The sequence below is a fragment of the Tympanuchus pallidicinctus genome, unplaced genomic scaffold (genome assembly GCF_026119805.1).
Source record: "Tympanuchus pallidicinctus isolate F22 unplaced genomic scaffold, pur_lepc_1.0 scaffold19, whole genome shotgun sequence".
NCBI lineage: Eukaryota > Metazoa > Chordata > Aves > Galliformes > Phasianidae > Tympanuchus > Tympanuchus pallidicinctus.
The window spans coordinates 259,372-284,759 of NW_026294710.1; the positions used below are offsets into that span (position 1 = coordinate 259,372).

The following is a 25,388-nucleotide window of genomic DNA, read 5'->3' on the forward strand; positions in this document are numbered from 1 at the left end:
TCACTTACGGTCTGCTCCGCGCCTCCCGGAAGTGCTCAGTGAGGCGCCGCGGTCGTGTAGCAGTGCAGCTATGGCTTCCGTGCGGGCACCGGTGGCGCGCGGCGGGGCTCGGCCCGCTCCTGTGAGGGCCCCCGCGCCGCCTGAGGTAGGAGCCGTGGCGTTTGGGTGTTTTCCCACAATCTCGTAGTTTTCTTGATGGGTTCGTAACGACGGCAGTGTTCTGAGCACGGGGCGGCCCCCGCTGCACTGCGGGAGGGGAGTTTGGGCTCTCCTGCCCGGGAACTCAGTGTGAGGAGCGGGAGGAGCTTCGTGGCTTAAAGTTGGGAACAGAAATTCCGCAGAAAAACATCACCTGGAAGTCGTGCCCGAGCAGATAGCAGGGGGACAAAAAGGGCCCGGTCTAATTTGAGCGCTTGACTCAAACGCTACGTTTTAGCTCTTCTCTTTATGCGCAGGGTGTAGCCGTGCTGCTCCCACACGATGTCAGGGTCTCCTCGCACACCCCCAGGCCCCAGCAGATGTTCCTGCTGCAGGCATGCAGGCACTGCTCTGCTTTGCAGGCAGGGCACAGAGGGAATCGGACAATTTTGCCTTTCCTTTGCAGCCCACAAAGAGCAAACCATCAGAGGAGGGCGATGCTCCCCCTGCCAAGAGAGCACCCATCTTCTACGGCAGCCTGGAGGAGAAGGAGCGGGAGCGGCTGGCGAAGGGAGAGTCTGGGCTTCTGGGGAAGGAGGGGATGAAGGCCGCCCTCGAGGCCGGCAACATCAACATCAGCAGCGGTGAGAGTGCTCAGCCACCTGGTTTTGTCTTTCCTCTTCAATTTGACATAATCAAAAGTCACTCTGATAATCTCTGAGCATAGATTAGAGTTGAGAAGGGAAGGCTTCTGCCTGGAGTGCCAGCTTTCTGCTGGGATCTTCCTGTTGGAGAGGGATCTCCAGTCCGGCTGCCGTCTCCGGTCTGATGGTTTCCCTTTGGTTTAGGTGAGGTCTTTGATTTGGAGGATCACATGACCGAGCGGCAGGCGGAAGTCTTGGCTGAGTTTGAGCGCAGGAAGCGAGCCCGGCAAATCAACGTCTCCACGGATGACTCTGAAGTGAAAGCCTGCCTGCGAGCCCTCGGGGAGCCCATAACACTCTTTGGAGAAGGTCCTGCTGAGAGGAGGGAGAGGTGCTGTGCCCGCCCTTGTGTGTTGCAAAGAGGGAATGCTCAGCTTCCCCCAGTTTGTCATATTCCTAATGTTTTCCTTGTAGTTGGCATGCAGTGAGTGCTGCCAGTCAGTGGTGTTTTGTTACAACATAGCAAGGGTTGTCCAGAAGAAAGAATGGAACACAGTGAGCGTTTGTCAGATTGTGTGAGATTTCACTGAGTAAATGCATCTTAATGTGTTTCTTTTCAGATTAAGAAATATCCTCTCAGTGGTCGGCACAGATGCATTGAAAAAGACAAGGAAAGATGACGACAGATCTAAAAAGTCTAAAGAAGAGGTGATGATTTCTCAGTGCTGGGGGAGATTTATATGGTCACCTTTTGGATACCTTATTTTAGTGGTCTCTAAGATGTTCAAACCTGGTTTTGGTCAGGGTGTGAATTCTAATGTCATCCCTTCTTTCTCTTTTTTCATTGTTGCCCATTTTAGCAGTCCTGTATCAATGCATTGTGCATAATTAATGCTTCAGTGCATTAAGACTGGCTTGTACTTAGCCAAATTCTATGTCGTGTACAATATATAAAACAGGCAGTTGGTGTTTGGGCTGCTACATAGTTATACCACGTTCTTGTTGTTTGTCTTCCTGCTCAGGAAGAAGAAAACTCTTTCTGCTACTGCATCCTTCTGCCTTTGATTCATCTTTCTTTTTTTGGAGTCCATTTTTCCCTTACCATTTTGGGGGGCTGATGTAAGAAGAAGTCATCTAGGGTAACTGAATTGAGCAGTGCCATGCAAGCTTTTTCTTCGTCTTTGTTCTTTTCCTTACAGTATCAGCAAACTTGGTACCATGAAGGACCACGTAGTCTAAAAACAGCAAGGCTGTGGCTTGCTAACTATTCGCTTCCCAGGTAAGTAAAACTAACATAAATGAAGGAGAGAAATGCAACCTTTTGTAAACTCTTAACTACTGATCCCGTTGTGGGTAGTGCAGTAAATTTGAGATCGAAAGAATGCAGAACATATACTGGTAGACAAATCCAATGGGCTTAAAGGTTGAGTTAATAGTTACTTGACTGTAGTGTTAGCCCAGTGATGGGGAAGTAAGGGTTTCTAGCAGCAGTGCATGGGAAATTGAGACGTGGGAAATTCGGACACCTGCTACTCCGTCTTTGCTCCTCACAGGGCAGTGAAGCGTCTAGAAGAAGCCCGGCTGCTCAAAGAGATTCCAGAGGCAACCAGGACATCGCAGAGACAAGAACTACACAAGTCCCTACGAGTAGGTTTGCCATCTGTTCAACTGCTGTTTTTAATGTTTTTTCCTGAATTCCAAAGAGATCAGAAAGAGAGAGCTGCCTGGAGGTGCCATCCAGGTGTATTTAATTTGCTATGCTGTGCCTTGAAGAACTTTGCACTTTCTCTCTCTTCTACACGTGTTGTAATTGTTTCTGCAGTTATTTAGAGAGATCTGCTTTTGTTGTCTTCCCACGCTGCAGAGGGATGAAAAGATACATCCCTGTGTTGATTTAGCTCTTGCCCTTGAAGCTGAACAAATTGCTTCTTGGGGTTGTCACAGGTTTAGTTGGTTAGAAAGGAACAGATTGTTTTTTCTCATCCTGTGCCATGGTCACTATTCTATAAACCCAAGGAAAGTAATAACCAACACAGTAATGGAAATTGTGCTTTAGAACGCCCCTGAGGCATCATGGTCAGGCACGTTAAGTCAGATTGCTAACTTAATGGGATGGTTTAAGCACACAGTGTGTTTACACCCCAATGCATTAGCTGCCAGTGGATTTGCTTCTCCTCTAAGAGCACTGCCTGCCCTCCTCTGTCTGGTTCTGTTCCTTGGGTGAGATGTAGAAAGAGGTCAGAATTGCAGTGAGTTCTCAGTCAAAGCTTGAGTTGCAAAGCAGAGCTCCAGCGTTAGTGGTGGCAATCTGGTGGGTGGCATACGGAGTGCTAAGCTGTGCCGTGGGGCTTCTCTCAGTCAGATGAGCTCCATGGCCCTCCTGCTTGGAGCTGCAGTAGCTCTGAGGTAACTTCTCCCTTTGGAAGTGACTTCCCTGTGGCCTCTGACTTCTTGTACCTCAGTCATTGGCCAGGACTTTCCCTAGGTCGTTTGTATTTATTCCTTGTTTTCTCTGTATTTGGTTGCAGTCCTTGAATAACTTCTGCAGTCAGATTGGGGATGATCGCCCGCTGTCCTACTGCCACTTCAGCCCCAACTCCAAACTCCTGGCTACTGCCTGTTGGTAAGTTCTCTTTAAAGCATTTACTTCAGGGCGTGGGCATCCAGTATTTGGTTCGCCTGGCCGGCACTGAGTGAAGAGGGGCCTTAGGCCTCAAGTAAGTAGGTTGCTGTGAAAGTAATGATTCGTGTTTATTTCCATGGAAACTACAACAGGTGCAGTGAGCACAGTGACTCTTTTTGATAGAGCAAGTTCTCAGCTACAGAACGCTCTTTTTCAATATAGTCAGCACCATTAGCTCTTGTTCTTGGCAGTGATGAACAAGAGCCTGCATGTCACGCTCATTACAAACCACTAGAGGAAGTGAGCACTGTCACTGTGGGCACTGCTGAAATGCACCACCCACCCCTCGCTGTGCTCACATCTACTGTTTGGTCTCCATAAACATTCACAAGTGTCAATGAACATCAGTGGGTGCCATTTTTTCCTCATGGAGGAATTCAGTGACACACCTTTGCTTGTACGTGTTTCGATGTCAGACGCTGCTTTGTCAGACTGCCACCCACTGCAGAACCCCTCGGTGCAGTTTTGCAGCTTTGTTTGGTAAGTTGTTTGATGCTCCTGTCTACACTGACTTCTGTTTCTTGTGTTCAACAGGAGTGGACTGTGCAAGCTGTGGTCCGTGCCTGACTGCAACCTTGTTCACACCTTACGAGGTAGAGAATGACTTTCAGTGAAATCCTGTGTAATTCTTTTGTTCCTCTCTAGGCTGAATTCCTGTACGTGAACTGTTTTGTGTCTGAAAATGTGTTCTCTGGGCAGACCTTATTCTCATGAGAGCATCACACAGGCTTGTGGAGCACAGACACGTGTCAGATAGTCCAGAGAAAGTCCTGACGTTTCTCTTAAAGAAAAAAAGTTTGTTGTTTCCATTTCTGGATGATGTTTTCATTTTGCTTCATTTCAAAACCTGTTTTGAGTTATTTTGAGCCAAGTTTTAGCATTCTTGGCCATACCACGGAGTCCCAGTGAGGTTCTCTGAACAGTGGGCACAACTTTGACTAAACACAAATCTTTTCTTTCACATATGTTGAATTTTCACTGTGTTTTGAGGGTTGCAAATCTCAGTGTTAGATATTTTTAAATGGGTGCCACTGGAATTGTAATTTCGTTGTGCAACTTTGCTCAACGTGGGAGGACATTTGGTGAAAGTATGCTCTGGTAGCTGACTAACCAGTAACTGAAAAAATGCTCCTTTTCTGGAGACTTGGTCAAGATTGGAAGATTATGGATTTTGATTTTCTTTCCTCTTAAGGACACAGCACCAATGTAGGAGCAATAGTCTTCCATCCCAAAGCCACCGTCTCCCTCGACAAGAAGGACGTCAACTTGGCCTCTTGTGCAGCTGATGGTTCTGTCAAACTCTGGAGCCTTGAAAGGTCAGAATCACACAGAGCACACACAGGTTGTTGTTGTTTGGGGGCTTACCTTATGAAACAGTGGGCATTTACTTTCAGGCAAACATGGCCTGTTATTATAACACCAGTGTAATTCCCAGCCTCAGTGTGTGTCTCCTTCTTAAGCAGGCAAAGACATCGCCCTGATTAGGGGAAACGAGGTGAGGGAAATTGTCTGGAAGGAATTTAGTCAGTGTGCTGCTGTGCATTAGCAACCTGCTGATGCAGTTGAGTGATGGGTGGAAGATCTGGAGGTGCTTTTATTCTGACCTTTCATTTAGGAGAGAATTCCCCTTCTTCAGCATTAATATCTGCTGTGTTTGAAAAGCGGAATGCTGCAGTGTCTCAGGAAGAGGCAGGCAGCTGTGAGATCCTCAGTTCATTACCCCTACCCAAAAGCTATTGTTTCTAATTGCAGAAGCATACTTGTGCCAGGCAACAATTGTTCCTTAGTCTCGTGTGACCACATCTCTTTAGTCTGCTGGAAGGATACTGTCAGTGCTGTTCAGGTCTTCCACTGCAGGCTGCTGAGGTGCTGCAGCACGTAGCTCTGGGAGAATAAATATTTGCTCTGTCCTGCCTGCCCTGGCTATCTTCAGCATAGCAGAGTTTGCTGCAGCATTAGATGTTCTGCATAGTGACAGCAAAGACGGTTTCTGCTGTTGAGACCTTCAGGTTGTCAGTTTTTGAAACTGTTTCAGGAGAACTTATTACTGAAGTTATGAATGTGGATAAAGGTCTTTACGTAGAGCTTCAGCTTTGTGAGCAAAAAGCAGCATTTAGAGTCAGTAGTCAACACTGACTTTCTTGTCTGGCTTGTATTAAAGTCCGTCTCACTGTGCTCATTGCTGCAAAGGTTTGGCTAGAGCCAGCCACCCTGACCAATGTCTGATGATCTTGTTTGCAGTGATGAGCCAGTGGCAGATATTGAAGGACACAGCATGAGAGTGGCACGTGTGATGTGGCACCCCTCTGGGAGGTTCCTGGGCACTACTTGGTAAGGGGATTCTGTTGATGCTTTTGTTTAAGATGCTATTAGCTGCAGTCACTGGGATTCATGAAAGGCTTCCTTTCTCTGCACCTCACATGAGAGCCAGTTGCAAGCAGTGTATGCTGAGGTAATAAAATATTTGGTTTTCTCCTTGGAGATTTCCAACTGCCAGAGGAGCAGCCCAATGGCTGCTGCTGCCTCCTGAGTGAGCGTGGGATGGGAGGTGGCTGAAGACGGTGGTGCTGAAGGAGAGGGGGACTGGACTGGAGCTGAATGGTACAAAGGTGATCTGAAAATCCAGTTCCAGAAGCCGAAATGTTTGCTGCTGCTAAGAGGATTTCAGTGAAATACCCACACTCTGGCAGTGAGGATGGTGATCTTTGTAAGCGAGGCTGTTCCACCTTATTCTCTCTTCCTTCAGTTTTGAAATTATACAAAGTGAACCAAACATTCTCTGCTCATGTATGAAATCATCCTGTGGCAGTTAGTGATAACTGTTTCTTCCCTTTTCCTTTTGTGTGGCTCTCTCAGGCCATCTGTGCTCCACGCTAGCAGCTGAAAAGGGAACAGCACTTGAACAGGGCATGTGTGTTTTTTGTATGGTGCATCTCTTCACCTGCCCACGGATGCACTGTGTGATCCCTTCAGGGTTTAAGGATGCCACGCTGATGTGGAAGTAGGGAAGCTCCCTGCTCTCCCAGGGGTGTGCTGAGGATCTCTGAGTTTTTGAGGTTTACAGTCTCATTCCTGTCTGTGTTTTCCTAATGCTCAAAGAAACAGGCAGAGTGGATGTCCTGGCAGCTGGTGTGTGTGTGCCCAGTTCAGATAGGATTATATGATCAGATTTTAATGCTTTTTTTCTTTTAATTTAAGTTACGATCACTCGTGGCGCTTGTGGGACTTGGAAGCCCAGGAAGAGATCCTTCATCAGGAGGGGCACAGCAAAGGGGTCTATGACATTGCCTTTCACACAGATGGGTCTCTTGCTGGGACTGGGTGAGTTTGTTTCACTGTATGTGAAACATTACCAAGGTTTTGTTGCTCACTGACTCCAAAAGCTGCAGTACTGGCGCTCTGTCAGCTGCTGAAGTCTGGAGGTGATGGAGTTTGGGTTCTCTCTTAGTGGACTGGATGCTTTTGGCCGAGTGTGGGATTTGCGCACCGGGCGTTGTATCATGTTTCTGGAAGGCCACCTGAAGGAGATCTATGGACTTAACTTCTCCCCAAATGGGTAAGACAGGAGCTTGCATGCCTTGTGTGGGAGATCTGAGTACGAAGCTCAGCTTTCAATGCATTCTTGACTCCTGGCAGATACCACATTGCAACTGGCAGTGGTGACAATACTTGCAAGGTATGGGACCTCCGTCAGAGGAAGTGCATCTACACCATTCCTGCCCATCAGAACCTGGTGACTGGGGTGAAATTTGAACGTAAGTACCTGCTGTCTGATGTTCCTTATTCCTGCCTTTCCTCTGCTGAGGTGGCAGGGAATGTGGCAACTCAAAAACGCATCCTCAGATCAGGAAGATCTGCACTGGGTAGCGGTAGAAGATTTGTCACGTGTTTATTTGCAAAACTCATTTCTCCCTTTTTTTCCTCAACTGCAGCCAATCATGGTAACTTCCTGTTGACGGGCGCTTACGACAACACCGCAAAGATCTGGACTCACCCTGGCTGGTCCCCTCTGAAAACACTGGCTGGTCATGAGGGAAAGGTGATGGGACTGGATATCTCCCTCGATGGGCAGCTGATAGCAACGTGCTCCTATGACAGAACCTTCAAGTTGTGGACAGCAGAGTAGCTCAAAGGCACTGCTGATGAACTGGGACAGCAATGTTAATAATGCCTTTGAACTAAGACCTGGGTTTTTATATATTAAATTTTTAAAAAAGGAAAGGAATCGGCTGTTGCAACATGTGTCACAGTGGCTGTGGTCACTAGCTGGTCTTGGTTTCCTGGTTGAGGCAGTTTTGAAGCATCTGTGCTGACCAGGGCTTGTTTGGAGTCAAAGCTGGGATGATGTTCTTCCACTTTTTAGGACTTTTGCTTTATATTGCAGATAGTGGTTATCTGCAGTAATTTGGAGATGAACTACCTTCTTCCACCTTCCTTCTAGGACAGGCTCACAGGTTTGCTCCAGTCTGTCTTACATTTCTGTAGGTAGCCACACAGCACTTCATGTATGGTCTGTTGTATGTTCTGTGTTTTCTTACCTTCTCTTTTCCAAGATGCTTTAACAGCAGTCTGTGTCTTCAAAAAATAAAGCAGAGTTAGCTGTTAGAGGAGAGCGTACCACAGTTCCTCTGCCTCTGCAGGTTGGTCTCTGAACATAGATGCCTGTATCTCCTTTGTTTCCACTTGCAGTGGGTGTTGTAATGCCAAGAAATTTTCAGTGCACATCTCGTGTCTGAGCTCCTTGAGCTGTTTTACAGATTGGGTGTTTCACATCTCCTGTTGAAGGTTTTGATGTGTCTCACCTGAGATGATGCAAAGAAGGCTGCTTCATTGTGGGTTGTCTCATTCTAACTTCCACTGTGAGGAAATTTCTTATTTGTTGTTTATTCTTTAAACTGAAGTTCAGATGTGTTCTAGAAAATCAGAAGATGGCTTGAACATGTGCACTTGCTTCTGGGTCTGACTAAGAAGTGGAAGAATTACAGCGGTGTTGTGATTCATGATTTGATTTCAGTCTATCTTAAAATATTTCCAGGAGAAAAAACAGAATCACAGAATCACAGAATGGCCAGGGTTGGAAGGGCCCTCAAGGATCATGAATCTCCGACCCCCTGCTACAGGCAGGGCCACCAACCTCCACATTTCAGAGCAGCCCAGGCTGCCCAGGGCCCCATCCAACCTGGCCTTGAACACCTCCAGGGATGGACGGGGCATCACAGCCTCTCTGGGCAGCTGTTCCAGCACCTCACCACTCTCTGGGTAAAGAGTTTCCCCCTGATGTCCGACCTCAATCACCCCTCCCTCAACATAAAACCATTTCCCCTCGTCCTAAAAAAAAAACGGTCATCTCTTCTTTGTCACCTGGAGAGCAGCTGTCCATTGTCCCTGGGAAACAGACACAGTGCTGTTCTCAACATTTGCAGTGGGGGACATCAAAAAACCACGTATGAGTTACTTCCTTTCTTCTAACAGTGGGCTGTGTGCTCTCTGCTCCCTTAGAAGTATGGTGGCATCTGCCAAGTGCTGCATATTCTGTCTTATTTACTCCCAGGAAAAATGTTAACAGACTCGAGGCCAGGAAATAGCACAAAAGCCATATTTAATTGCTGTCTTCTCTTGTATAAGCCTAAACATCCAGCTATGTGTGCTCATGCCCCTTCTCAGGTATCATTTGAAAAGCTCATATGCTGCTAGCTGCACAGACAGGGATCTCCCTGCCCATAAGGGACAAACTCAGCAGGCTGCCCATGGGACAATCCTTACCCAGTGCTTGTCCTGCTCCCGCCTGGCACAGCAGCATACTTCTAGCTGGCTTAGGATGAAATGTTAGACACCAGTGAACTGCATTTATACTCGCTCAGCCCCATGCAGCAGGATGAAAAACTGGAGCAAGGAGAGGAGGCTGAGCATTCCCTGCCTGATGCCCAGGCATGCTGCAGAGCTGCCGCTTGGGACCACACGGGCCAGACATGAGCCACCTGCTGCAGAACTGGGAGCCAGTTGTGTCACAGCAGGTAAAATACACACTGTTCATTCCCTGGAGTCCTCTGGAGGCACTGTGCTGTGAGCTGACCTAGCAGTGCTGATTTAAATCTGATCCAGGGAGAGACATTGATCCCTGGTTTCCTCTCACAGCAGTGAAGTCACAGCTTGGTTGTTCCTTCTTTTCACAGTAAAAGCTGTTTTCTTGGTGCAGGAGGAGTGCTCTGATCAGACTCAGACCTGAGAAACAGCACAGAGAAGGCACGTGCTTTGTCATAGCTCATTTCTCCTCCGTTGGCTCCCTTTACAGCCAGGTTGTGTGGAGGTTTTGTGACTAAAGCCCACAATGCTCTTATCAGCAGTGAGAATTTGGCCTGAAAGCATCACTGATTCAGCTCTTCTTCTAGCCAGCTCTAATGGCTTCCCATCGCCCACAAGCAAACAACAGGCAATACATCCCCTGTGCACCGTAGCTCAGCTGTCACTGCTCTGCAGGCACGAGGTCACCTGGTGCCTGCTGTCAGTGGAAGAATTGGAGGATCAGATCCCCACAGACAATCTCTGCTGGGAAGGATCTGTGGTCAAAATACTGCCACCTTCTCCAGCTCCAGCTCCTCACGGTGCCTCAGCTGCAGCACGTGGATCCCTGAGCGAAAGCTGGCGCAGAGCAGCGTGGAGCTGTCGCAGGCAGCCAGTGAGACCAGCGGTCCAGCTCCCTCGAGGCATGCAGTGGCAAGGCAGGCTGAGGAGGAAAGAGAAAAAGTCACTCTGACACCAGGTGAGGGGAAAGGTGAGCGAAAGAAGAAAGGTTTTAACATGGGGATTGATCACATTTCTGTTTTTTATCCTGTCTTGAATTAGTGGGGAGGTGCGTAGCCATACCAGTGAGTTTTGCTGGGCTCAGTGCAGAGCGTATCTGTGACCCTTCTCCGGAGGCACTGTCTGCCTCTGAGCACTGAGATAACAAACCTGTGCTGCAGTGGGGCCTGGCAGGCAAGCAGCTTTGTGTCTGGCTCTGGTGAGGACCCAGCCCTCAGCCAACCCTCCGGCATGCAGAGATTCCCATTCAGGATGGTGGTCGCAGCTGCCCCCTCCACACTCCAGTGCAGCCTGTGTTCCTTACGACTTTCCCGTCCTAAGGAAAGCACTGGAGTTCCCCTGTTCTTTTTGATTTTCACTGTTTGTCTTTCACTGCTGAACTTGGACATCCCATCATTGCTTCCTGTTAGTTCAAGGAAGATGCCCATCACCTCAAGGCTCGTGCACCCAGACATCCTTCTTTGCCAGAGGATGGACACAAACTACTCTGGTGCTCATCTCCACCCAGCCCTACAGCTGCGTGAAAACGCAGGGCTGGCAGGCACACCGCTGTGCGCTCATCACCCCAGGGAAACAGCAGCCAGGTCTGTTATCCCAGGGCAGTGCCCTGCCTACCTGCAGTGTCCCGGTCCCAGATCTTCACTTTGCTGTCGTATGAAGATGTGGCAATGCTGGGGGTGAGAGCAGGACCCCGTGGGAGGAACACACATGAGGCTGTGGTTTGCAGATGCCCTCTGTACTCACACACTCGGCTCCTGGTCTGCCGTAGGTCCCACAGCTGCAAGGAAACGAACAGTGCTCAGAGCTCAGGCCGTCACTGCCACCTGCCAGCACAGAGAGGTTTTACAGAGAGAGGAAGGTGGGTTTGGTTAAAGAGCTCCTCGCTCGTCCTCATAGCACATCTCTGCCTTTATCCCTGCCACTGAGCACATCTCACAACACTTCAAGACTCCAAAAAGGTTTTCACCATTAATCCAAATGTGCATCTGCAAACAGAATCCCAGCACTTTAATAAGGAAGGATATTTGCTGCTGCAGTAGACTGACAAAGGGATAGACAGGGGGGAAACTGAGCACCAGCCCAACCCGTGACTCCAGGTAAGGCCAAAGCAGTGGGAGCTGTGCTATGCTGCAGGCAGAGCCCTGGAGGACTGAGCTGCTGCCCTGTGCTGTGTGCTGTGGAGATGAAGAGAAGCAGGAGTTGGACTGGGTGCCCTACAGACTCACTGTTGCTTCGCAGCCCTCCCCAGAAAATCCGCTGCTGCTGCTGACACAGTATCGCCCATCCTGGCTCACATCACAGCTTGTCTGGATGTGCTGCTTGCCTGGGAATGTGTGTGCCACCTGCAGCTCCCGGCTGTCCCACATCCTGGAAGCAGAAAAAGTGGGGATGGGGACATGGAGCCATTACTGTGCTACAGGAGCCGTTGGTGCCCTCCCTGCAGCCCCACTGTGCTCCTGCGCTTTGCCACCACGGAGCAGCCTCTCTCCTTTCTACAAGCCTTTATCCAGGGCAGCTGTGTGGAGCTCAGAATTTTCTCTTTTGTGCCCATAGGCGGTGCCCAGTGCTGCTTGCAGCTGCAGATGCCCCCATGCTGTCCTCCCCCAGCAGGAGACCCAGGTGAGCCAGGAATGGCTTCCAGCCACACATGAGGCTGGCAGATGGGGGAGAGCAGGAAGACAGGAAAAACAACCACCCCAACAGCCCCCTGTGCACTGACACTGCTTTACCCATCAGCATGTGGCCCTGGCTGCAGCTCCCACAGTATCACAGAATGGCCAGGGTTGGAAGGGACCTCAATGATCACAAAGCTCCAACCCCCTGCCACAGGCAGGGCCACCAACCTCCAATTTCACAGCCCAGACTGCTCAGGGCCCCATCCAACCTGGCCTTGAACACCTCCAGGGATGGATGGGGCAGCTGTTCCAGCACCTCACCACTCTCTCTGTCAAGAACTTCCCCTGACATCCAACCTCAATCTTCCCTCCCTCAACTTCAAACCATTTCCCCTTGTCCTGCTGTTATCTACCCTTGTCCTTATTTGTATCTACCAAACAAGATTCCCCTCTTGTTTGTAGGCTCCCTTTAGGTAATGAAAGGCTGCAATGAGGTCACCCCACAGCCTTCTCTTCTCCAAGCTGAACGAGCCCACCTCCCTCAGCCTGTCTTTGTAGGGGAGCTGCTCCAGCTCCCTGATCATCTTTGTGGCCCCCTCTGTGGCTGCCTGGAAGGATTTACCTGATGGTTTTATCCTCTGATGTCTGGATGACGTAGGGCTCCCCAGGGACCCAGCACAGATGTGTTACCTGTAGAGGGGAAGGGAAAGGTGGTGGTGATGCTAAGATTTGGGCTTAGCAGGCAGGGAGGAACCAGCAGCTCAGCAGGACATGGTGCCATGGAAACAGAGGTACCCCAGGCACCGCTTTCTCCACTGCTTAGCAAAAGGTTATTAATAAATTGCTGTACATCTGTGGGTGCCTTTGTGCTCCTGGAGGTGCTGTTCTGGAGGAGAGGAAAACCAGCCTTAAGCTGATCTCCAGAAGCATCAGTCCATCTTCACAGTGTCTCAGGGGTTTAGTGTAGTGCCGAACTTGAGGCAAATTCACTCTCTGGGGCTCTGCATGCAAGGGACCAGAGCTGCCATTCTGGGACGCAAAGAACCAGAGGCTCCTACCAGGTTCCTGGAGAGAGCAGCTCTGCACAGACACTCTCCGGTCTCCACATCCCATTTGCGAATGGTGTTGTCTCGTGAACCTGTGCACAGCCGCGACGCATCTGCAAGAGCAAGTCAGCATGCAAACACGGCCGTGCTACAGCAGGAAGAACCACTTGGGCAGTGTGCTGCTCCTCACCCGGGCTCACAGCCAGCCCAGTAACAACCAGCTCATGGCCTGGGAAGAACTGCCTTGGCCCTGAGGTCCCGTGGAGCTCCCACATCATTACTGTTCTGTCCCGGGATGCACTGAAGGCTCTGTTGGAATCATGGGTGCAGGTGACCTGCAGAGGAACAGACGGAGAAATGGGTTGGGCTCTGGCCTGGCCATGTGCTGGGAAAGCACAGCTGCTCTGCTTCCTGCCCGTGGCAGCACTGTGACAACAGACACTGCGGACAAGAAGGGATCAGTGCTGAGGTTGGAGGGATCCCCAGCTCAGCTGTGCTGCCCGGAGCCACTCACACCGTGAGGAGTGCCTGCAGCCCTGGGCAGGGCCTGGTGAGCAGCGAAAGGGAAATGTTGGCAGTTCCCATCACTGTCCCTGTGGCACAGCTACAGAGACACAGGGATTAACCTGCTTCACTGGGTGAGCGCAGAGCTGCTGAGCTGAGGCTTGGATGGTGTGAGGTCAGATATTTCCCTGTATGGCAGCACAGCAAGAAATGCTTCTTTTCTTGTACTGGGTCTCACAGGAATAAGCAAAGCACATTGTTGGTGCAAAGACACCTCACTGCAAAGTTTGAAACCCTGCTTTGAAGCCCACGTGACAGAACTTCCTGTAAGGAGACACTGGAATCGACACCATGCTGCACCTCACCCCCATTCCATTCTCAGAAAATCCATTTCATGGGGAAAAGAAAACTTTCTGAGAAACCCAAACGAGCACACTGCACGTCACTGTGAGCACTGGGAGCTATGAAAGGTGAGAAGGAGCACAGGGGACTGCTGGGTGCTGCCAGGGCCCCCAACAGAGCAGAGTGAGCGCCCTGCAGATACCAGACTGCCACTGCTGCTCCCGGTGCACTCCTTGATGCTCACCTTGGTGACCTCGTGCTCATGGCTGATGAAGCGCCCCAGCACAGCTCCGGACCTCCAGTTACAGACAGCCACACTCTGCAGAGAGCCAGGGGAAGGAAGTCAGCGGTGGCAGTGGAACAGGACACAGAGGGCTCACACACAGCCTAGGTTTATGTTACACTGAGCCAAAGAGGGAACAGACTGTTCTGCTTGTGAGCTCCTACAGCAAGCACAGCTGTCTTCGGAGCACATCCCACCCTACCCACATCCTCCTTATTGAGGGTCACAGAGGGACCTGGATAGATTGGATTGATGGGCCAAGGTAAACTCTATGAGTTTCAATAGGGCCGAGTGTCGGGTCCTGCATTTTGGTCACAACAACCCCAGGCAACCCTACAGGTGTGGGGAGGAGTGGCTGGAAAGCTGCCTGATGGAAAGGGACCTTGGTGTACGGAGTTGGCTGAATGTGAGCCAGCAGTGTGCCCAGGTGACCAAGAAGGCTTGCATCAGGAGTGGTGTGGTTGCAGGACCAGGGAAGTCATTCTGCCCCTGTGCTTGGCACTGGTGAGGCCTCACCTGGAGTTCTGTGTCCAGTTTTGGGCACCTCGGTACAGAAAGGACATGGAGGTGCTGGAGCAGGTCTAAAAAAGGGCAATAAGGCTTGTGAAGGACTTGGAGAATATGGCCTACGAGGAGAGACTGAAGGAACTGGACTGTTTAGTCTGGGGAAAAGGAGGCTGAGGGGAGACCTGATTGCTGTCTTCCAATATCTGAAAGTGCTTACAGAGAGAGCGGGGTTGGTTTCTTCTCACTGGTGACAGGACGAGGGGAAATGGCCTCAAGTTGCGCCAGGGTAGGTTTAGGTTGGATATTAGGAAATACTTCTTTACTGAAAGGGGTGTTAAGCACTGGAATGGGCTGCCCAGGGAGGTGGAGTCCCCATCCCTGAATGTGTTTAAAAACCATTTGGATGTGGTGCTCAGGGACACGATTTAGCAGAGGGTTGATAGTTAGGGCAGTACAGTTAGGTCGTGGTTGGACTCAATGATATTTAAGGGCTTTTCCAACCGGAGTGATTCTATGATCCTCTGATTCTATTGTACCTTATCCTTTCCTCCTGACACGCAGAGCTCTGGTCTGACAGCAGCCACGCAGGTGACAGCATCGCTGTGTGCAGGGCTGTGCAGCTCCACCACCGCACCACGTCCTGGCCTTCCCATGGAGCCATCAGCCCTGCAAGCGGCAGAGGGACAGCAGCAGTGTGTTTTTAGGTCAGATGTTAGGACAAATTTCTTATCAGAGAGTGGAGAGGCAGTGGCACAGACTGCCCTGGGGGTGGGGGGCCCCTGGAAGTGTTCAGGAAATGTGGAGGCGTGGCACTGAGGGATGTGGTCGGTGGTGGGAATGGGTTGGGGCTGGGGATCCTTGAGGCCTTTTCCAATCTGAATGATTCCCTGATTAAGGGTAGATCATTTGGCCTCCAGAGCTCTGTGTTAGCAACTTACAGGGAGTGTAAATGGTCACACCGACACGCTCAGCCACTCCTGTGAGTTACATTTTGGATCCCATCCATCCAAAGAAGCCAGGCAGCAGCAAGGCTCAAAAATGAAGATCTGATCCATAAATTCAGTAATGAAACCAAACTCACATGCTTGAAATGTTCCCCACTCACCCAGCCACTTTAGTAACCCAAGATACTACCATCTGAGGATGCTTTACCCGTACGTGGCCGTGTGCAAGCTGATCTTACTCTGCAGTTTTCCCATCCCACCGCTGAACACACAGCATCAGCTGCAGGCAGCAGCACGGAGCATCACAACGCCGGGCTCAGGCTCTCACTGCTGGCTGCGAGGAGATGCAGCACGACCAGAGATCCAGAGAGATTTCTGCTTCTCACACATCCAGGATAAAGCGCTGCTCCCCCTCCTCTGGGGTCACGTGCTGGGGGATGCCCACCCTATGCACGACACCGACACCGAATGGACACCGCCTGCAGGCACAGACACAGGGCAGCCACCAATAAACCCATTTCAATGGCAGCGAATTACCGAGTCCAGTAATTGGATTCCCTGCAGACGAAGATACACCAATTGGATTTAGTCTGCGTTAGGTGTACGTTAGTGCTCCCATCTCCTGGGCAGGTATTCTGCCAACAGAAGGTCAGAAGAAAACCCAACTTCTATTGGTTGAGTTACTTCCTACCGGAAGAAAATGCATGCATTCAGTCTGCCCAGAGACAGGGAAGCTCCATACCAGCAGCACTCAGCAGGGGTCGGTGACATTCCACAGCACATTCCCTTTCTAATTTTACCCTGGCAGCCTCTGTGATTAGCAATTACTAATACCAGCTAATCTCAGCCTTCTCTATCCACAAGCTTGAATGTTCCAAAGGTGCAGAGAACCATCCAGCTCACAGCTCCAGGCAGCGTTACGCTGCTCATTCATTTCCTTCCATCAGAATGAACATCAAAGCACTTTGGGACATTGGGAACAAAGGTGGTTTTTCCGTGACAGCGAGAGAATGCAGGAAATTATTTCTCCTGCAAAATAAAACGGCATGAGCTGCTAAGGCTTAAACTCTGACAAGTTCCGGCCCTTGGTTTCTCCCACAAGCATAGCCATCCATCCTTCCTGCCCCGATGGCTGCAGGGAGAGCAGCGCTGCGCCGGGCAGCGGCCGCGTCCTTCTGCCCTCTGCAAAGAGCGGATCCCTCTGGGTCCCGAAGGAACGATCGGCTCCGTGAACGGGGCTGTACTGCTCGTAGCTTCCCTATGGGTTTGCCACGACCCGAAGCCCCTTCCACAGCACGGAGCCGCACTCGGGGACCCCCCGCCCACCGGGAATCTCCCGTCCTCCCAACGCACCTCTTCACAGAAACCAGAATCATTCTTTTAAAACCAGATTATCATTTTTTAAAGCCGGCCCTTCCGTTGCCCGTGGTGCTGTAGTGGCACCGCAGCGATAACCGCACGACAGAACGAGGGACGGCGGCAACCCGGCGTGCGGGCACCGATTCCCGCACACTCCTTCCCCCATCGCCACGGCGCCGGCGGAGCTCGCGTACGTCCGAAGGATGTCGGCAGACGCAAAGCTTCCCGCAGCCCCACCGCAGCCACACGACCTGACGTCCCCCGGGAAGCACCGCCTCGCACTCACCGCTCCGCGTCCCCGCTCCGTATCCCCGCTCCCTGCGGTTCCATGGAGACGGGCGGGGCGGGGCGGGACGGGGCGGGCAGTGCTGATCTCTCCCGGCCCGGCCCCGTCGCACCACCGCCCCCCGCACCTGCGGCAGGTGCCGCCGCGCACGCAGCATGGCCCGACGGGGCGCGGAGCCGCGGGCGCTGCCCGAGAGGGCGGCTGAGCTGCGGGTGAGCGGGCGGGGGAACGCCGGGGGTCCTCGCCGCGGGAGGGAGGCGAGAGGGGTGCTGCGGGCTGGGCCTGCGCCTGCGCCTGGTCAGGGGTGGGGAGGTCTGCCTTCCTCCCTCCGGCTTGAGATTTCTGCGGGTGGCTGCGGGGGGCCCGGTGGGAGTGAATGGGGCTGTGTGCGTGAGGGCGGGCGGAGGGGTTGCGGCAGGGCTGTCCCGGATCTACCAGCCCCGCCGGTGCCGGGCCTGAGCGCTGCTCCGCTCTCCGCGTTCCAGAACAAACTCGTGGACCGATGCGAGCGGCTGCAGCTGCAGAGCGCTGCTATCGCCAAGCACGTGGACGAGGTGCTGCCCGCCAGGAGCCAGGGTGTGCTGGTAAGTCCTTGCCCTGTCCTGGAGCAAAGCCGGTCCCGGGGCTCCTTGGCGTGCAGGTGTTGGTGTGCTGCCATCCAACAACACGCTGGAATCTCAGAATGGCCAGGGTTGGAAGGGATCTCAAGGATCGTGAATCTCCAACCCCCCGCCACAGGCAGGGCCACCAACCTCCACATTTCAGAGCAGCCCAGGCTGCCCAAGGCCCCATCCAACCTGGCCTTGCACACCTCCAGGGATGGACGGGGCATCACAGCCTCTCTGGGCAGCTGTTCCAGCACCTCACCACTCTCTCTGTCAAGAACTTCCCCCTGACATCCAACCTCAATCTTCCCTCCTTGAACTTAAAACCGTTTCCTCTTGTCCTGCTGTTATCTACCCTTTCCAAGAGTTGAATCCCCTTCTGTTTGTAGGCTCCCTTTAGGTACTGAAAGGCTGCAATGTGGTCACTCCAGCTAGGGCTGGCACCTCATCTTCCCTGCTCTGCTTTGTGCTTTGCTGACCCTGAAGATGAAGGCAGCTATTGTGGTCAGCACTGCTTTTTGCTGATGTTGATTCCTGGCAGTTCAGAGGAGGGCTGGCATTTGGGACCCAGGCAGAGCAGGTGGTTGTTGCTTCCATGCTGCAGTGGTTAGTGGTCATTGTGCAATTAGTTTGTGTGCTGGTTGGGCCAGGAGGCGGCCAGCAGGTTTGGAATTTAACCCATTCACCTCTGTGTGCATCACCATGTGGCTCGGGCTCAGTTAACAGCTGAGCCCCTGGGGGCTGTGGGTGTTCATTTGGGTTGCAGCTGTTTCTCCTCCTTTCCTTGCAGAGCGCTGCTAACAGCGCACGAGAGTTGGTCATCCAGAGGCTGATCTTCGTGGGGAAGGTGTGTGAGAATGAGGAGCAGCGGCTGCTGGAGGAGGTGCACGCCGAGGAGGAGCGGGCGCAGCAGAGCATCCTGACACAGCAGGCGCACTGGACGGAGGCACTGCAGAAGCTGTCTGCCCTCCGCACGTACCTGGTGGACACGATCACCAACCTGGACGACCAGGGCTTGGTGGTGAGTGCCCCTCCCCAAACCAAGGCATGGCCCAGCTGCCCAGAAACAGCCTTGGTTTTTCATTGCGGATGCTCAGACTTAATTATGGTGTTGATTAGTTTGTGCAGTGACAGCAGGCGGCTGGAATTGGGCTTCAGGCAATCCCAACAATCCCCCCAGGTTTCTAGGTGGGTGTGATGCTGCCCACTTGGTGCAGGTCGGACTGGGCTGTCAGCTTTCTGCTGTCCTATTAATAAAAATATGTTCCTTGGGAGCACCTGCAGCTCTTCTTGGAGGTCCATCCTGTTGTGCAGCATATACCTCTGTCTGAGGTATTAGCCATACAAAGCAGTGTCTGCTTCCCTTTGCTCAGCTTCTTTTCCAGCTGCTAAACTGCATTTTACTAATCGGCTTCTCTTGCTTTAGATGCAGGCAGGAAGGCACTGCACCTCCTGCTTGCTCTTAGCTGCTGCTCATCATATCTAACCTGATAGAGAGGCCATAAGGCCCTTTTATTTCTCCTTTTGCCAAGTAAAGGAAGGGGAATAGCATTCATAAATTCTCCACCTTGGGTGCTTGGTGTTGGTATTTATTACAAACTGATATGTGTCATCTCATGGCGAACTGAGAAGCACATAGTGAACCCTGCAGCTCTGAGCTGGGCTCTGAATTTCTGCTACTGCTTTGCTAGCTGATGTCACCAGAGAAGGGCCCAGTGTCAGCAGTTGTAGGGAGGAGTGGAATTGCTCACAGCATTGTCTGTCTTTTGCCTTAGGGTCTGTAACCCTTGCAGCACCTTTACTGAAGGCTTTTAGGATTGTTGGCTGCTAGCACAGGGTGCTCCTGCAGTGCCCAAGAGGTGGGGAGGAGGGAGGGACACAGGACAGAACCTGACAGACAGACAGGGCTGGGGTTTTCTCACCTGGGGCAAGGCAGGATGCAGCAGTAAGAGGCTCCAGGCGCATCCAGCTTGGTGTGTACCAAAGGACAGGGGTCCGATCTGCTGCTTTGTGATTCCCTGCTGTAGGTCTCCCTCGTGTTTCCCTTGCAGCAGGTGAGCCAGCTGTGTTTGCTGTCTCCTGCTCCCCACAGCTTGCAGGTTGTCTGGAGGGCCCCGTGCTGTGCCCCAGAGCTGCTGCCACCTGCCAGTTTGGCAGAGCTGAGCTGTAGGTACAGGGAACATGCAGCATCCTCAGCCATTCCCATTCATTTTCTGAGGCAAGGAGTGAGAAGTGCCGCAGCCAAAGTAAATGGATGTTGGATGCTTGCTGAGGCCGTGGCTGTGGTTGGGGGTGTTTTCTGTGGGTCAGGAAGGAGACTGGTGCTCCCTGGGTCCCTGGTTTGCTGTGCCCCAGCCTGAGTTTGGGATTTTCTCTGTGGGAATTTCAGCTGTGTTGACTTTCTCTCTCTTTGTCCCCAGAATGCGGAACAAGAGATCTTCGAGAGGTCAGTACCTACCTGCTCCTGCATTTCCTCACCCCTTCTCTGAGCCTGCCCAGCACCTCCTGCCTTCCCCCAGTGGGCAGCACTCCACAGCTCTGCTCTTCCCTCCCTTGTTCCCAAGACAAGGACAGAGAACAGAGATTCTCATGTGTCCTCTGGTCTTTGCTTCGAAAGGGCTGGAGGCCAGGCTCTGCAGTGCCCCTCTGCAGGCACCTACAGGTGCTCTGGCACTTGCTGGCAGGAGACTTCCTCCAGCCCCTCAGAAAACAGCACTGCCCTGGAGGCAGGGTCACATCGCCCATCTGAGGAGCTGGCCTGCTGTTCCTGCCTGCAGCTTTCCTGCAGAGAACAATAAACCCGCTGCACGATGTGCAGCATATCGTGCTGCCAGCACCAGATGAGCTGATGTGTGCTGAAGGCTGCAGGAACCCAGCAGGTCCTTAACCTCATTACGTGGGATCTGCAGTCCCAGCTCACTCCTCTGCTCTAGCAATTAGGCTTTGTCCACAGAAAACCTCACAGGGAAACCCCATGCTCTCCCTGCAGCCCTCCATTGTTTTCCCCTTGTATCTTGATGGCTGGTCTCAACTGCACGTAACCTGCATGTGCTGCATGAGGAAGCTATTGACTCAGGCTGCAGGGTTGTGTTTTAAAGCTGAAGTTCTTTCAGAAGGGGCTGTGATGAAAACCAACCAAAAGTATTGCTTTGGAGGAGAGCAGTGTCCCTGCAGTGAGTGCCACTCTGGTGACTCCTCCAGCTCATGTCTCTGTGCTCCTTCCTCCAGACCTCTGCCACCACCTCTCAGCAACTGTCAATTAATCACCTGATTTCAAAGTAACTGCTGTGTCTCTTTGCTAGGACAGAGTTGGCAGAGGGAATCTTAGAGCCACAGGAGTCTGCCAAGTTAAACTTTAATCAGCAGTGTGGTCAGAGTCCGCTGCTGCACCGGCTGTGGGCCTCTGCCGTTCTCTGCTGTATGACAGGTCAGTGTCCTACTCAGATTTGGATTTCTGCAAGCTCGTTTTGCACCCCGATAAAGCCCTGGGTGCAGTGTGACCGCCCTGAGGCTGTGTCCTGCCCCCTGGAGGACCTGGCACCTCTGTGCTGCCTCACCTCCAGGTGCTCCCTGGGGCTCACCGGGTGGGCAGCAACAGCTTCAGGGCTGGGAATTCAGGCAGTGGCTCTGATCAATGGCTCTGAGCAGCTGCGGGTGGCTGTGAGCCTGGGGAGCCGTGTCCTGGTGTGCCGGGGCAGCAGTGATGGTGTGGCAGCTCTGAGCAGGAGTGGTTTTCATCTGGCAACGATCAGCTTGGATGGCTGACTGTGAAATGTTTGCTCTCCCGGGATGTTGTTAGAGCGTTTCAAATGTATTTCTTGTTCCTCAAAGGTGCTGACATCCTTCACAATTTCAAAAGGTGCCCATCTCCTCTCCCTGGGGTAATCTTCCCAATGCTCACATGATAACTCCTGACTTCTGCTCACCTCGCTCTTGGTGGTGATGAGCGCTCCCCAGATCCCTTGCAAGTGCGTGTGCTTCTGACTGGTATCACTCTAAGGTTGTGTGTCAGCTGTGTGGCAGATAGTGCCAATGTTTGTCTCTTCTGCTGCAAACTCTTGTGCTGCTCCGCCTCTGAGATTAATTTAGCAAAATCCTGCAGTTGCTATTGGCAAAGCTGAGCAGGTTCTCAGATTTTTTCCCAAGTCAGCCTCTAGTTCCCTTTGCTGTGATGTAGTTTTCCTATGGATTCCTTTCCCAGTCTCATCCTTGCCAGCTGTGAGGACCTTGAGGCACCAAATCACAGTGCTGGGTTTGTAGCTGCACACGTTACATGGAAATTTCACTCTGATGCTTTCTGAGTGTGTGTGTGTGTGGTTGGATTTCACACACCACTGTCATAGGGTGCCTGCTTGTCTCACTAATCCATAGTCCACCCAGGACATAGCTTAACAAATGTAATATTAACTGCAGCAGCCCCAGCTTGCATTAAGACACAAAGTCCCATAAAGCCCTTGGCAGCATTCTGGGAGGGCTATGGTCCTCCTGGGGAGGGGTCTGAGCATTGAGCCCAAGGGGCCTGCAATAACTTGATGCCTGCGTTGGGCTGCGAGGGTTTCAGTATCAGGTGTGAGACTGGAAATAGGAACTTGGCTTTTTCCATGCAGTAAAGTGTGTTGTGATTAACACAGACCTACTGAGCAGACTTATTAGCTTATCTCAGCCCATTCCATCCTGTCTCTGGAGTGGCAGCCCAGTGGTTTGGTTATCTGGGGCCTCATCCTGCCAGGTGTTGAATGCTGGGCAGGGGCTGATGGAGCAGGAATGGGCTTTGTGTGGCTGAGCTCCTCTTACAGCCTAGCCCGGAGGTGTGGGGTGGCACAGCAAAAGGCTCACCTGCTCCAGCCCCATTTCTGCATCAGCTGAAGGCAGAAAATGAATGAGAGAGGGTGGGGAAAGCAGGGCAAGGAAAAGCACTGGACAGGGAAACTGCATCTCCTGGGAGCAGGCAGAGGTGAGTCACGTGGGCAGCAGCCTTTCCCCTTCGCTTAGAGATTTACAGAGCTGGGGAAATATTTGTGCAGTTACTCAGCGCTCACACCCTGCTGTGGGCTGCTGAGGTGTGTGTGGAGGAAGGGTGGCACAGGGAGAGTGTGCGGGGACCACAGGGCTGGATGCTGCCTCTGTGCTGTGAATGAAGGACCTGTCCTTGCATCACAGCAAAAGAGATGAGTGGTGGTTCGTGCAATTCCTGGTGCCACCTCCTGAGGCTGTTCCAAACCACTCAGGACTGGTGGACTGTTCTGAGCTGATGAACTTTGGGCTGAGTGTGCTTTGTAGCGGGGAAGGGACTTCCTCTGCCCATCCCTCCTTGTCCCAGCAGTACCAGCTTTGCTGGTTTTCCCAAGCAAGTGCCTTCCTGGTAGGCTCCTGGCTCACCTTGGGGAGAAGGAGCAGGGAGTCTGCAGGAACAGGGTTTGGGTTTCTCCCTGCCGTGGATAGGAATTACACCCAGTCCCTGCTCGGATCACTGCTCTTCTTCACACTATTTGGCAGCCTGTCTGTATGGGACAGGAACCCCAGGCCGTTGCTGTAGATGTGTTCTGGTGCAGTGAGTGCAGATTCCTGGCTGGATTTGGCCCGTTGCTCTGAGCTGTCTCCTTCCATCCCTTCTCACACCACTCTGGGAAGTGGCAACACAAGTGCTGCCATTATCACCGTGGGGAGCATTTGGACCCATTGCTGTGGGTTCTTGGGGCGGTGAAGGCCCTCCATGTGCTCACTGTGTGCTTCTCTCCCAGGCTCTCAGGAAATCAGCATAGACGAGAAAACCGTCAGCCCCCACCTAAGCCTGTCAGAAGACAAGAAAACCCTGACCTTCAGCCCCAAGAAAGCAAAGCTGGACTTGGATGACCCCGAGCGCTTTGACCACTGGCCCAACGCTTTGGCTGCTGCGGCTTTTCACACGGGGCTCCATGCATGGAAGGTCAGCGTGGAGAAGAGCTGTGCCTACAAGCTGGGGGTGTGCTACGGCTCGCTGCCACGGAAGGGGCCTGGCAATGAGGCCCGCCTGGGCTTCAATGCTGCCTCCTGGGTCTTCTCACGCTATGACAAGGAGTTCAGGTTCTTGCATGCCAGTCAGCCCCAGCCTGTGGAGCTGCTCAGGGCCCCGGCTGAGATCGGTGTGCTGGTTGACTTTGCGGGAGGGGAGGTGCTTTTCTACGACCCTGACTCCTGCACCATCCTCTTCTCGCACAGGGAGGCCTTTGCAGCACCAGTCTACCCTGTCTTTGCGGTGGCACACCAGAGCATCTCACTCAGCCGGTGAGAGAGGTGGGCTGCAAACATAGGGCTGTATGGACAGTGATTGTATACACCACAGTGCCTTCGCGGGCTACCAGCATGTACAGTGATCAGAAAAGACTTGCCTTCAGCCACTACATCTGTTCTCTCGTTTTACAATGGCTTTCATCTCCTTCAGGCTGCCGAGCACGTGATGTTTGCCCTCCAGGACCCAGAGCCAGGACCTTTGGAAAAGGTCAAATTAGACCCCAAGCACCTCCCACAGGAGCACAGTGCCTTCTGAAGACTTGTGAGCTCTCCCCAGCTCCCATGCTGTTGGAGTCCTCAGGGCTGGGAGGGGGGCTGGGAACTGCTGCAGCAGGAAGCAGAGCTTCCACTGAGGCCAGTTCAGCATGGGAGGACCTTGGCATCAACACCACAGTTTGCTCAGCTGAGCTGGGAGTGCAAGGTGGGGAGAGCAAAATTGTGAAAGCTGGGATATGGGATCAGTGTTTAACACCTGGCTCTGCCAGTCCTCTGTGAGTGAATCATTCCTCTTCAAGACAAGGGTTTCTTTCCAGCTCCAATGGAGAGGAACACAGGCAACAAAACACTCCATGCTGCAGGAATGAAAATTATTTCAATCTTGCCTAAAGGTTAAGAGCTGTTTGGAGAAATGAAGGAGAAGTGGCAGAAGGCATGGAAGGCTGTAGGGACACTGGGAAAGAGGAGCCCTAGTGGGAGGAGGGACACCATGAATGGGGGTTGTCACCCATGTGAGAACCCACACTGGGCAGGGCATCCTCATGGACCATCAGCATCTCCCAGAGCAGAGGAGCAGCAAGAGAGGAGCCATTAGCATTGACCTGAATGGAGCTGTTTGTTCCTGGGGCTTGGCAAGGTTGAGCATATTACAGTGAAAACAAGCAGCTGATTGATAGTAAAAAAGGTGTTGGACTGACACTGAGCTTGGGTGAAGGAAAGAAATGCATTTCCTTGGTGTTTAAAAATTGTTATCTTTATTTAAGTTTTCATTTAAGTTCTTTACAGAGAGTGGTGAGGAGCTGGAACAGCTGCCCAGAGAGGCTGTGATGCCCCATCCATCCCTGCAGGTGTTCAAGGCCAGTTGGATGGGGCCCTGGGCAGCCTGGGCTGGTATGAAATGTGGAGGTTGGTGGCCCTGCATGTGGCAGGGAGTTGGAGCTTTATGATCCTTGAGGTCCCTTCCAACCCTGGCCATTCTGTGATTCTATTTCTCAATATCCAAAACAGTAATTAAGATTGCTGGCAGTAAATTACACTAAGCAAAATTCTGCATCTCCAGACCACTTTGCCCATAACAGGAGGGCTGTGATTGCTGCCATCTACAGCTCCAGGGCAGAGGGAGCTTCTTGTTGAGGTGGCAAAC

The 25,388-nt window shown here is 52.2% G+C and overlaps 3 protein-coding genes and 1 long non-coding RNA gene across 6 annotated transcripts; 3 read left to right on the forward strand and 1 right to left on the reverse strand.

The window, feature by feature from the left end:
• Positions 1-4: 4 nt before the first annotated feature.
• PRPF4 (pre-mRNA processing factor 4) lies at positions 5-8,118 on the forward strand. Its single transcript, XM_052681258.1, has 14 exons — positions 5-145; positions 605-782; positions 987-1,173; positions 1,403-1,490; positions 1,982-2,061; positions 2,336-2,429; positions 3,311-3,405; positions 4,000-4,058; positions 4,658-4,781; positions 5,707-5,796; positions 6,664-6,786; positions 6,914-7,021; positions 7,102-7,220; positions 7,398-8,118. The coding sequence occupies exons 1-14, from the start codon at positions 71-73 to the stop codon at positions 7,589-7,591; spliced, it is 1,614 nt and encodes a 537-aa protein (XP_052537218.1). The 5' UTR covers positions 5-70; the 3' UTR covers positions 7,592-8,118.
• A 1,904-nt stretch (positions 8,119-10,022) lies between these two features.
• Positions 10,023-15,823, reverse strand: WDR31 (WD repeat domain 31). Its single transcript, XM_052681259.1, has 9 exons — positions 15,717-15,823; positions 15,101-15,230; positions 14,019-14,093; positions 13,119-13,263; positions 12,941-13,041; positions 12,505-12,572; positions 11,493-11,634; positions 10,882-11,044; positions 10,023-10,189 (listed from the first exon to the last, which is right to left on the reverse strand). Exons 1-9 carry the CDS (start codon positions 15,761-15,763, stop codon positions 10,029-10,031), a joined length of 1,032 nt encoding a protein of 343 aa, XP_052537219.1. The 5' UTR covers positions 15,764-15,823; the 3' UTR covers positions 10,023-10,028.
• Positions 10,038-15,763, forward strand: LOC128079761 (uncharacterized). Of its 3 annotated transcripts, none has more exons than XR_008206312.1 (4): positions 10,038-10,225; positions 11,036-11,125; positions 11,821-11,886; positions 15,674-15,763. It is a non-coding gene; the product is annotated as an uncharacterized LOC128079761 (long non-coding RNA). The 3 variants fall into 3 exon arrangements; XR_008206313.1 differs by lacking the exon at positions 15,674-15,763 and adding an exon at positions 15,126-15,375 and having other exon boundaries at positions 10,038-10,943; XR_008206314.1 differs by having other exon boundaries at positions 10,038-10,943; positions 11,036-11,886.
• A 1,433-nt stretch (positions 15,824-17,256) lies between the features above and the next one.
• On the forward strand, positions 17,257-24,941 carry BSPRY (B-box and SPRY domain containing). Its single transcript, XM_052680751.1, has 6 exons — positions 17,257-17,365; positions 17,639-17,737; positions 18,549-18,779; positions 20,179-20,204; positions 21,061-21,185; positions 23,500-24,941. Exons 1-6 carry the CDS (start codon positions 17,309-17,311, stop codon positions 24,024-24,026), a joined length of 1,065 nt encoding a protein of 354 aa, XP_052536711.1. The 5' UTR covers positions 17,257-17,308; the 3' UTR covers positions 24,027-24,941.
• The last annotated feature ends 447 nt before the right edge of the window (positions 24,942-25,388 follow it).